Source organism: Lithobates pipiens, unplaced genomic scaffold, assembly GCF_037356315.1.
Source record: "Lithobates pipiens isolate NorthernLeopardFrog02 unplaced genomic scaffold, aLitPip1_a1.2 Scaffold_18, whole genome shotgun sequence".
NCBI classification, from domain to species: domain Eukaryota; kingdom Metazoa; phylum Chordata; class Amphibia; order Anura; family Ranidae; genus Lithobates; species Lithobates pipiens.
The window spans coordinates 460,648,952-460,662,428 of NW_027507758.1; the positions used below are offsets into that span (position 1 = coordinate 460,648,952).

A 13,477-nucleotide genomic window follows, 5' to 3' on the forward strand; every position below is an offset into this window, starting at 1 on the left:
TGCCTAGGGATACTAGAGATATAATCCAGCCATGTATTAACATAATGAAGGCAGTCATTTTTATATAGCCTTGTGAAGTAAAAAGCTCTTGTGTATTTAATCACTTGTCAGTCACAGGGGGGTGTATAAGTCTTTAAATCCTTTCGTTTTTCTATTTCTTTAACATGTAATTACCTTACTCTTTGTAATTTCCTTAAATGTTAAGGCAGGGTCTGTCCTTCATGTCATGCCTATTTACGGCCCTCTAGGATACATCTTCTTTAAAGACAAGTAATGAAGATGCTACCTGTTTATCCCTGGTGATTGATAGGAGTGGATCGCGGCATAGGTTAATATGAATGGCTAAACTAAGACAACATTACAGATCTTTCTGAACTGAATAAACCTCTTTCTGTAAATAGCCAGGAAATACCCACAGTTAACATTACCAGTCCGAGTGTAGATAGGACTGTGTCATGTTTATTTTGAGTTTCAGGGGATACCTAGAAGAATTCTAACCTAAGAAACCTTTGTAAACCTTTAATAACAATGAATAGCAAGAAATAGCATTGTTTCAAGGGGAAATCAAACATATGCCATGTACTGAAGAGGACACAACCTTAGTGTCAAAGGGCTGTTTCAAATGTTTTCACTACGGAGGACTGAAAATTATGATGTTATCAGTAATAAGAAAGTTAAATAATAACTAGACAAACAAGACAGCTATACCTTCTGGAGGGTTTATTGCATAGTTGCCCAAACAAAGAAGCAAAGTCGGCTATAAAATTCAATAAGATGGCATAAACAAAAGGAAAAAAGTACAATGTGTATTTATAAGGTCCATCCACGCGTTTCTCAGTTTCATAGGCAGTGTACATTTGTATGGGGAACAGTCTGGGGGCACATTGATAACAAAGTTACATATAAACATGAAGCTTATCACAACACAATGTTGCATAATTGTAGTGTCTAGAATTACATTACAGTACTAAAAATTGAAATCCATGCAGATAAACCTCAAAATATTTCAAAAACACAACGTAGACATAGTGTCAGTCAGCACAAGGCTTCAGAATGGAGACAATAGTGTTTCTTGTATGCCCTCATACATAAGTGTATTTTCCATTGGGGAGGGTTCATTTTAATAGCATGGGTCAGCGCCTTAAAGCAAGTTGTAACCGACAACAACCATTTAAAATGCAGAATTTGTCTTGACCTGCTAAAAATGAAAGTTCATTGCTGATATTGTTTCAATTTGTAACATGAATAACACTTGAGGTGACTGTATTAACATGCATAATAAACATGTAATATAAGTCTTGGGTCAATTATTGATACTATACTTATAAGTATAGGAATAAAACACAGTACTGCTGTATATGAACAAAAGATACAATATAACTGTTTAATCATTTAACAAGTAAAATATCTGGTGTTATGAGATAACATCACTTAATGGCATCAGTTATACTTTTTAAAATATACATCACACCAAACTGAATCTTATTCCCAAAATTCGAATTTCCACATCAAAAGTAAGCAAAAGTAAGCATTCAAGGACTTTGATCTTAAGTTAATGAGGCAAAGGGGTCAATACAAAAAGCAGTTACCCAACAGCTAATAATTAGAATTATTCATTAGTGTGAAACTAGTTGCTATGGATTATGGCACATCACTGCCCCTAATGCCATCTTATTAAAGAGGAGCCTTGGGTCATGAAACCCTTTCACTTCACAACTTGCTCTAATTATATTAAATAAGGGAAAATATGCACAGGAACACCTGCCTAGCACACAAGGTTATCTTCTTGCATTGCTTTACTTCATACGCCTGGGGCTCACCTGCATTTGCAGCAAACAGCAAAGCCCTCCATTTGGTATTAGAACTACTGTATGCAAATGCTGAGCCACTGGCCATTCTGCTTCCTTTTCCATATTCTTTAGCAGCTATATATTTCTTTGTTGAATTTTTTGTATTTGCAGATTCGATCACACAGAAGCTATGAATTAATAATACACATTTGCATTTATATGCTGCAGCTGTAGCTGTGGCACATGAATATATATTTAAAAAACACAAAGTACATCAGTCATGTACAGTACTCCTACTTAACGCCCAAGTACTCTCTAGCTTGAAGGTATCCTTTCTGATGTTCTCTTTTATGTCACCCCCTTTAAAACTGTATCCTTTGTACATCATCGGTTTGATCCAAAGCAAGCACTTATATGTAGTGTGGTAGGTGCATGTAAACAAAATATAACTCACAGTTTCACATATAAAATAGAAAATCTTTAAAGTCTATGTAACAGTGGATTTGAGAACGTTTGGTCAACGATACTATGAAAAGGAGGAGAGTTCTTTTAGCTGATTGTTACTCCTATCCTCCTTTCAACAAACACAGCGTTTGCAAACACTGTGACTTCCTTGTAATGCTACATTGCACGCAGTTACCCATGTTAACCAACCATTCATGTTCTTTCCGTAGCTTAGCCTGGTCAGAAGGGGTAAATTCTCATTGGTTGCTATGAATTACAGCACATCACTGCTCTCCACACAAGTGTTATAACTCAAATGCTGTAAATCAGTGGTCTGCAAGCTGCAGCATGGGGGCTGGATGCTGCCCATTGCTTGTCTTTATCCGGCCCTTGGGACACTATTTCTCGCACTGATATGAAGCACTAGTCCTCCCACAGACAGCAATGATGAGGAACTATTCCTGCACTGACACTAATGATGAGGCACTATTCTTCCACTGACACCATCAATGGGACATTATTCTATAATTGTATATTGCATTTTCTACTCCCACAGGCTACAGTCTGACAACTCTAAGGTCTAAATGCCAGTAAACTGGCCCTTTGTTTAGAAACTTTGGAGACCCCTGTTGTAAATGATTAAATGCAAAGTTGTTTGTACATGTCCTAGTACATTACTAATGCATTTATCTGCTACTACTGCCCCATATCCTCAACTGAGCAGTCAACGATCTACAAAAATGCCCTAAGGACTCATGTTTGAGAGTGCTTCATTAGCATTACAAAATAAAGTCAAGTGATTGTTGAGTATTCATGTTGACCTTATATAATACCATCACTAAAAGATAAAGTAGTGCAATCAGTGGTACATAAGTTGCTATTACTTTTCACCCCTGATTACATTGATGCAGTGTGGCATTTCTTTGGTTGCTGTTTGACTTGTGTGTTGATCAGTTGTAGTCAAGACAGAACCATCTCTCCTGCTTTTGGTGTACAGCAGGAAGCAGACTGGACTGCATTTAAAGCTGAGACAAGCATACTGTAAATGATCTCAGACTTATTTTCAGACATCTCATATTGCACGACTATAAATGCTTCAGCTCCCGCGTAATTCATCGGTATAGACCTCAGTAACTTTCCTATCAATTTCAACCTCCTAAATCTATACTGCTTAAACTACATGCAGCATGCTGTAAAAACTCTACATCCTGGCAGGAATCAAATAAAGAAACAAACGATAAGTTAGAAAATGAAGTAGCAAAAATTGAATACAAAAGGCTTAGAACAACTATGACCATGTCAACCTAGATGACCAGGATTTATTTTACTAAGCCAACATAATATTTCCTCTGCTAGTTTACGATTTGCACCCCACCTTCCAAAAACAACTGTTTAAACGATTCCATAATCTTAATACTAAATCTAGCCGCTGGTTTGTATTAAGAAAGCACCTCTGCAATCTATGCGATATCGAGATAATCACCTTCAAAATTACCACTTGTATATTTTGAAACACTGCTTTAGTCCTAACAATACATGGTAAGTAACTGAAATAGATTTTTCAGTTTTAACTATACTACCTGCTTGAACTATGATACTTCCTGTAAAAATTGCATTGATGTAGGAAATAAAGTGTTCATGTGGCCCACCCAATACCTGTTAAAGCTCCAAGAAAATAAATCCTTGGATTAGTGTTTTTATTTTTTTATTTTAGTTTTATTCCCAGGACCAACCCCATTCCTTCTATACATTTCTCAAATCTTGCAGATCGACATATGATTGTGGAGGAACATACAGCATCGCAGGTCAGCAACACTGTGTGTTGCACAGTGCCTAAAAATATAATCATTGCTTGATCATACAGCCTAACCTTCTAACTAAGACCCTAGTATCCATTAGCATTTATGGACTGTCAACAAATATCAGGTTTTAGTGTATGTGTTCAAATGAGCGAGGCAAGACCTACATGTAGCGAAGGAAGACATCTTTCTTGGCTTAAACATAAACATTAAAAAAGATTGAAGTTCATACCTAATTTCTGAGTTTTGTAAACTGATATTTTTCCTAGCCAATAAAATAATTGCTCTACTACTAGATATTTTTTAGGGCCTTCCTCATAAAATAATGCAAATCGAGTTATAATTTTATTACAGTAAGGAAGATCACTGTACAGAAAAAAAAAAGTATACCAATAAATGTCAATAGTAGTTACTATTCCTCTATCTTTGTATCATCCAGCACCCATATCACTATAACCTTCTCCAAGTCCTCCAGATTCTAGCCATTGCACTTCTAGGATTTGTATTATTCTTCATCTGCCCAAAGGAAAACAGAAGGCTTATCCTGCCAAATAAACAGGCAAACTGCAAGACCCTACAGAGGGATGAAAGTCCATATACCCAAAGTAAGTGCAAAGAATATCTCTTGTGGATTAAAAAAGTTACACCAAGAGATTTAGATCAATAATGCCTTTAAAAAAAAGTCTGTTTACTCAAAAGAGTTATAAAATAAAGCTTAGTCTTTTGATATAAATATTATATTGCTTCAAAAAATCTTTCATGGATTTTAGGACGTCATCTGCATTTACAAATAAGCTGATTAACTGATGCCTTCAATGCGTATTCAGTCCCACAATTCCAATGTAATACAGGATATACTGTAGACAGACCCTGCACTCCAACAGTGACTAAAGATTATTATATAACCATTGGAATGGCAAGTCAGAAAAGATAGTATATATGTTTTTTCTTTACTTTACAAAAATCATAGACAAAAAAAAAATGTTTAAGTGGGTTCCAATACACATCAGATACATACTGATAGTTTACCTTGTAAATACCTCCAATTTTTTGTAACCCACGTATGGCAATATTCAGTTTCTTATTCAAAATCTCCCTTTGATAATGTCAGAGATACCATTATTTTATGTTATAAAAAAGACTGAATTTATCAGTTACAGTTAGTTAAAAAAAAATAGTGCTTAATAAAATAAACAATAACATTGATAATGCATTAAAAAATACCAGTAAAAAAATCACATCATTTAAAAACAAAAAAAAAGTGGTAGTTAGTACCAAACTGGTCAATGTTACAATATTGTAGTGTTGAACGATTATTGAACTTTATGCTACTCAGTTGGAAGCATTTTTATATTTTTCCTAAAATCTATACAGTAATATACTGAACATCTCTAGACTTATATAGTATTTGTGCTTATGCAAAATAAAAAGAAAAAAAGGGAGAAGAAAGTACAAACAAATGAGAACATTCTAGGTAGCTTGACTTAAAAAAAAAAAAAAAAAACCTACTCGTTACTCGATTTCCAGCACAAATTTTCTAATATGACAATGATTTCAAAAGCTTATATTAACAAGATTACATGTGTTAGGCTCTAAGGTTATAAATAAGGTGTATACTGCACAATTGTATTTGATTCTCTGCTTACAATTAAAAGCTAGGGTTCTCAAAGCAACATTTCTACAAAGTCTTTAACAGATTGAACTAAAAGAAATGTGACCTGTACATGGCCTCACCTTGGTATACCACAGATCTATACACAATCACCGATCTGGCAAGGTGATACAATATGGAAAAATAAAATATGCATTTTGATAAATGTATATATATATCGGAATTCAGGCAATGACTGGTTTAGCTCTATTAATGCAGATGAGTCAGTATGGCAACACATGAATATAAAATGTTTCTGAGGCTCATCGTAGGTTTCCGTATAAGAAATACAATAAAGCTAGGTTACTGGAGACACAACACAAGGCAGTCTGGGAATCAGCAATCTACAGCCAGGTGAGGTAGGTGTCATTTTTGTTTAGCACACACTCCACATCATTTAGACTTGGGATCAAATCTTCAGACTCCAGTGTCCCAAGGTCAACATTTGTACCCGGAAGAGCATCAAGGAAATCTGGGAAACGTGTTTGGGGGTTCAGATTCAAGGCTGGCTGACCAAGAATTTCACCTGTAGGAAAAAACAGACAATGAAATATAGAAAGTATTATGGGACAATATTTTAAAAGAAGATTACACTGTATCCTGAAGCTGGTCACATAAATTACAGTCTGATTGTACAAGGATGTTGGTTCATTTGGACAGTTTGTAGTAACAGATGAATTAAAACTTTCAGTTCACTTTCACAGAGATTGCTCAGTACACCCCGCAATCAGCGTAATTGCAGTTGGAATTCTACAAACCCACAGATTACTGTCATCAGTGATCAAAATGTTAGTGAAAAATAATGAATCATTTCAAGATTAACAGAGATGTAAAAAAACAAACATTTATACTCACCTAGGTGGATGTAGCATCAACCTGATATTGCATCTGTCCCCCGCTGGCTCTGCAGTGAGAACTGCGTAATCGGACACTTATGAATGCTTAGTTCTCCCCTCCGCTCTGAGAAGAGAGCAGTGACTGGTCATTGGCTCTCTGCTCTGCCCCTTCAGTGCTCACTAGAGCAGCTGGCTCAGGCTCTCAGTGGCACACTGAGAGCCTGAGCCAGGTGCCAGTCCAGGTATTTGGGTGGAGCCCGACCATATGGTAGGGATTTTTTCAGAGCCTGGACCGGCTGAGTGACATCAGTCAACATCGGACTTTAGCTCGCTGACGGCTGAAAATGGGTCACAGGAGTGCAAAACGAACTGCACTTCTGTGACCTACAGGTGAAGTAAAGCCAAAAAAAAGCTTTGGCTGTACTTATCCTAGAATATCTAAGGACTTTTTTTAACACATGATCAAATTGATAAGTGTATAACCAGTTTAAGATTTGGAGATTCTGTGCCTACGGCATTCTGAGATATAAACCCAGCCTCGGATTGGAAATCTTATGTTGGATCTTTTAGCTTCATTTTGTTAGATAAGCCATGGCTGATACACTTCAACATAACAGGTAGTTATTCACATATGCTATAATTTACTACAGATCTAAAGCAGAATACAGGAGTTAAATATGGTTATTAATTACCTGTGTCCATTTCCTCCATATTACTGAGAAAATCTTCAGGTGTAGTTGGTATACTATAACATCCAAGGCCAAGGCCACTGTCTGTGCTTTGTTCTCTAGAGTGGTATGGTCCACTATGGAGAGAAAACAGACAAATGTAAGTCACCTTCTCTTGCAGTGCAACATACAGTAAATACACACGTAAACACCACCAACAGAATTAAACACAATCTTACAAACCATAGCTGACACTGTGCGAGCCATTACTGAATCTTGCGTTTATTTAATAAACATGCCTTTCATTTTGTTAGCTTTGATATCTGATAACCCTAGCAGTAGAACAGTGTGCACTCGCACAATCAGCACTTGTTAGTGATCTGTTAATACTGTTTTTACACTTCTTTGCAATGTATAGTTGTTGTTTTTTTCTGTCCACCCTCGAGAGAAGCTGCCTATTTACATATATGCTTAAAATCCTAAGAAACAACACTATAAAACTTAGTTAAGCAATGTATTTACAACTATTGAATGTTTTGGCACAATCAATTTTTCTATAGGGTCTCAAAACATAACTGGCATGTAGGAGTGTGATCCGAGTTAAGCAAAGACATTTTCAGATCCTAATATATTTTATAAACCTTGTTTTGTCATAACCAGGCTGTTATGCTTACTCCCAATAGCAATGGTTTTCGTAAACAGCTACAGGAAAAGCTTAGTACACACTAGTAGGTTTTTTTTTTTTGCTCAACCCTGAAAAAAACCTGACAGCTCAGGAGTACTATCCGACATTAGTACAGCGATCTCACCTGCTGTTCTATTGTGTTCTAACATGGCGGCTTCTGTCAGACTGCCTCCAGTACACACGGGCAAATGTTGGCAGGTTTCTAATGAATCGGCCGATGCCGCCCAACATCTGGCCCGTGTGTACTAGGTTTGAGTGAGTATATATAAGTAGAGATAACAAGGTGACAACTATATGAACATTTTTATACCCTTCCAGTTTAAAATTTTCAGTATCTGGAATACCAAGAACAAATGGGAGAAAAAGGAAACATTCAAAATCAAAACAGGGAAGACCAAGAAAAATCTCAGATTGAACTGGTTGTAGATCACGTATATATTCAAAGATACCTACACGTACTTGTATCCATTTTGATTATCTCTTACTTTACCTGTATGTGAACCGCCCTAACCATATACAAAGTTACAGGACTTTGAATATACCAAACTAGTTAAATAAAAAGCTCATAATTTATTTTCTTCAATTGAAAAATCCAAGATAAACTGTACAGGTACATTACTTGATATTCATTATACATCTAATTCAAAATACAATATTTGAACCCAGATGAACACAATATAAATGTATATGTTATTTCCTAATTCATATTTCCATAACAGGTACATATCATGAAATCAAACTTCAACACATTTCTCGGGTCAGTGCCCACTTATCCAGGAAAAGAGGGGGGTATATTTGTCTCCAGGACACCAATCAATCAATCAATAAATATAGTACAAAATTAAAAGAACAGGGTTTCCAGTAGTAGCTGCATCCAACTTTCCCATATGTGAACCATTGAGGGGGGCTCCATATTATAGCCCATCAATTGGCAGGAACATACCTTTTCCTGAAGAAGTGGACAATGACCCCAGAAATGTATTGATGTTTGATTTCCTGATACGTACCTGGATGTGGTACCTTTATTTAGAATCACAGTTGTAGAGTTCCCCTTTGTTGGTTGTATTTTTACTTGTCTACTTCACCTATATGTTGGACTAAGACAGGCAAAGTTCTAGCACTTTCTGACAATTTCAGGACTTTCCAGCTTCTCCCTACCCCCATACATTCCCATTGGTCCAACATTGCAATGGGCTGCCGCACAGTATATGCAGACACCAATGCACTTTATATCTGAAAGCAGCATTTTGCTTTCTTAAAGTGACAGTCTCTTTAACCAGAGGTACCTGAACTAACGTTTTGGTTTCAAGTTGCATTTTATTCCTTCTAAGCAATACTTGTACAGTATTTATATATTTTTTACTTGCCTGTTCAGGAAAGGGTCAGAGCCATTGTTTGCTATAGATCTCATATCCTGAGTCATGGCTGGAGGATTCACTGTGGTCTGAACGGGCGCATGGGGCTCAGAATCCATGGGAAGTTGTCGACACAGTGCAGCTTCCTAGATGATAAAAATAACACAGAAATTAGCTCACGTGCAGGATTTCACACCAGAACATTTGCATATATGAAGAAATTATTGAAAGTTTTTAGGAGCCCATAATTGGGTTAGTCACGTGCATGGTTGCCTACAGATGACTAAATGGCTGGAAGCCATGTTGTTCTCATCAGTAATCTGTAAATCCATATCCATTAATTAACCTTTATATGAAATAAATGCAATAATTAGGTTGTTTCCACACGTCCCAATAACCTGGAGCCAATGGGTGGGTAAGAGAAAGCAAATTATCATTGTGCACAATAAGGAAGAGACATGACTCATACAAAGGGAGGAAGGAACTACAGCATGAGAGACAGACCGCACGTGTTGCTAGCTCATATTGCACAGCTCAGGTCACTAAATGGTGCTTCATTTGACATGCTATTCAGAGCTCCAGGTGCAAAACCACTTTTATTCAAATTATATCTATTTCATATGAAAACCTGAACTCCTGTAAAACAACACATTGCACAGATGTGAAGAGGCAGAGGGGTCATCACTGGAACAGAAGGGGTTTTGCCATTCGATTGCCTTTATTTGACTACAAAGGGGGCATGTCCTCAAGCCAGCAATATCAAATAAATGTAATTTTTTAGCACAACTTGTAGACTTCCCCGCAGTTCCCATAGAGTACCAGCAATATTAATGACTTGACTTGATGTTCTAAGGCAGGGGCTGAGTCACTGAGCTGTGACATACTGTATCTCCATATCACCTTCATATTCCCTGAAAAAGTCATTTTTATATATAACAGTGCTGGAGGAGGTGTCATAAAGTGCGTGAGTTCAGCTCAAAACACCCTAAAGCACGTATGCAAAGACGGGTGTCAGTGAAGAATTTTAGAAGCTCTGCCTTCTGTCAAAGTAGGTACAACAAAGTACGGAGTGATAGAGTATCAAAACAGATGCCACGTCTTATGTTTTATATTTTTCTAAGTTAAGTATGGATGCCAGTTGGCCACTGATTCAGCAACATCAGCTGTCCCATATACCCAGTACATGAGCTTTAAATAAAAATATAAGCAAATGCCTAGGGCACCTGTATTGACAGACTTGTGGAGCTACAGCTGACTGGAACAGATGAAGCAGACACAGACATTCTTGATAAATTGTTGAATTCCTCTATACTTTCTATATCAGTCACTTCTTATTGTTGTCACAAAGGAAAATGAAAGCCAACATTTTGTTTTTTGGTATAGCATTCTTCCATGGCCAGAAGCATGTTGTGATCAGACTGTTCTTCTGGCCTGTGATCAATTTTGATGGAGTGGTCTCTAATTCTCTCAAGCCAAACCTGTATATTAGGTGGGGATCTCCACAAATAGTAATATTAAAGCTACTCATAGAAATGAGATGACAATTGTTTGATCCGGCCGCTATCTTATGTCTTTTAAATCTCTGCATAAAGACATTTGGGAGAAACACTTGGTCTGTCAGGTTAGAGAACCAGCACATTGGCCTAGTGATTAGAACTGGAGTTTTAGGCCTGAGTCACAGCCAAACCACAATCTGCATGGATTTTGAATGTTCTCTCTGTGCTTTAACTGGGTTTCCTTTGAATACTCCAAACTCCTTCCACACTCCAAAGACACTCTGGCAGGTTATTCGGCTATTGTCTAAAGTGGGGTACACACTATGAGAAAATCGTAAGAAAAATTCTGTACAAGGAGCCATCGTTCGATTTTTGTATGTGTTGTATAGTTTGTGCACAACTCCAATTCAGACTTCGCAAACAAAAATTTCCAAAGGGACAAATCCAAAATTTTTGTTGTACCTGAACAGAACTTACAATTTTTGTTTAATGTGTACTGTTTTCGTAAGAGAAAAATTGGATTTGAAAGACTGCGCATGATCAGAAACAATAAAACAAGACCTACAAAAAAAAAGCCTTTGTTGTTCAGGAATTTTCATACAATTAGTGCCATCCTCGGTTTTCGACTTGCTGTGAAACATCGAGGAAAACCAGATGATTGTTCACCCGATTTTCTTATAGTGTGTACTGGGCTTAAATTGGCCCTATTATGTATGTTCAGGTCTAAAAATCACCAATGCCGCCTCCTAGGCCAGATGCTGGTATCACTCTGCTGACAAGCTAATAAAGGCCTTGAAAAAATAAGGTTAGAAGGCTGAAACATGATTATGGTATTAGGCTTGCTCCCCCCCTTGTCTCTCTACTATGCGTGTAGATTCATGCATAGCTCTGCAATCTCCCATACCTGATCCCATCCCATATCTGAGGAATTTCAGATCTCCCATTCCCGTATGAAGGATGGCCACAGATGAGGTCATTTTTTTCCATCAGACAAGATTAAACTTTATGAACACAATGTATTTTATAGCTAATATCTTAACCATGCTTCCAACAATTGCCATGTGAGAAATTCAGTCATTTTCCATGAAATTGTTTATTCCGTTTGTACATGCCTGTGATGTAATAGGTTTTAAACAGATGATGACTTCACTGCCCACTACTCTCTTTTTAAACAATCACGTGGCAGGAATGTTTTCCGGCCTGTGTGAAATTTAGTTTTGCTAACATATTGGTCATTTTGCAATGGTTTTTGTAGATGAAAATGTAGTGCAGTTTTCTAAATCTTCACTGGACTGGTTAAAAAAAAAATGTGCGGCCTAGTCAGCGCAGGACTGGTCAAATGATGTTTCCCATTATTACTTGAAGGATATGGGTAGCTGGCTTTCAGGACTTGCTACCACCATGGATGGAAAAATCACACAGCTATGGCACCTAACATAATTTTTTCACTGTATGGGTGGCTTTTGGTTTAAAGTGGTATTAAACTCAAAATGAAAAAAGTCATATTATCAGAGGAAGGAAGGAACACCGCTTACTGACCCAATGCATGAATATGTAAAAGAGTGTGGCTTCATGTTTTTCCCCAAGCACGGGGGCTTGGTCACAGAGGTGTGCGGGGCGATACATGTCAGAGGCCGTGGCTGAAGTGGCACCGGCTAAGACCACACTCTTTCACATATTCATACACTGGGTCAATGAGTGGTGTTCCTTCCTTTCTCTGATGATGCTTCCACACCCATGAATGGTGCATAAGTGCCTGCTCCCTCCCCTGCAACTGGCGGGGAGATCTTTGTCTCAGCTTAGAGCAGCATTGCAAGTTATACCTGGATCAAAAATGTAATATATTGCAGCTTACCAATTATTAGACACAGTAGCTGCATTCCTTTCCTTTTTTTTTTAGGCTTTTCCCCCCTCTGTCTTCACCTAGTGATGTGGACAGTAACACACCTACTGTATTAGAGTGTCCCCACTCTGGATGTAGGAATACAGGGCCACAGCAGACAGTAGCATTGCTGGGGAGTGTTAGATGGGCTAGAAGATTTCACATTGTAGTTACGCAAGCAAATACAGCAAGAGTTTTTTTTTTTCTTATGGGATAAAGGTTTTACATAAATAAACAAAGCCTAGTACACATGGGCCATATGTCAGGTGACATCAGCCGGTTTAATAGAAACTGGCCGATATTCAACTCGATGCGTATGGCAGCCAGTCCAACAGAAGCCGGCCATGCTGTAAAACCAGCAGCTGACCGGCTGAAGATCATTGCTCTCAGCCAATGGTTGAGAGTGCTGACCGCAGTGTTCTGGCAAGGGGGGGACAGCAGGGTAGATTGCTGTACTAACATTGGATTGTTAGTGCAGTGGCTCCGACCAGAGCTATAAAAAAAAATTTCGTCCAACGTGCTAGGTTAAAAACAAACAAAAAACTAGTGGTGTGTACTAGGCATAAAATCTGATCATTGTAAGCATCCCTGTCAGTGGTAGATGGTTTGTCTCAACACTTCCTCTTTAATTGTACCTACAGGTAATCAGGCTAACCTGTAGGTACTGTAAGTAACGGGAGCTGCTGGTCACGACAAGGGCCCTTTAGAAAAATCATGGGCGGGCCGTTTCTTCAGTACACATACGCCGATGATGTTTGCGGCACCATATATCATAAATATCTGCTAAACGGTGCCACCAACGTCATTGGCGCATTCGTACTGAAGAAACGGCACACTCGTGTCATTTCTAAAGGGCCAGTGCTGTGACCGG

At 37.9% G+C, this 13,477-nt stretch overlaps 1 protein-coding gene across 2 annotated transcripts in view; it reads right to left on the minus strand.

Annotated features, from left to right (window-relative positions):
- Positions 1-705: 705 nt before the first annotated feature.
- Positions 706-13,477, minus strand: part of WWTR1 (WW domain containing transcription regulator 1) — a 147,472-nt gene continuing 134,700 nt past the window's right edge. For both annotated transcript variants that reach the window (XM_077488273.1, XM_077488272.1), the window contains exons 5-7: positions 9,241-9,374; positions 7,213-7,325; positions 706-6,210 (exon numbers count right to left, since the gene is read on the minus strand). In XM_077488273.1, the coding sequence (XP_077344399.1) occupies positions 6,029-6,210; positions 7,213-7,325; positions 9,241-9,374 (429 nt within the window). In that variant the 3' untranslated portion in view covers positions 706-6,028. The remainder of the gene's footprint in view (positions 6,211-7,212; positions 7,326-9,240; positions 9,375-13,477) is intronic.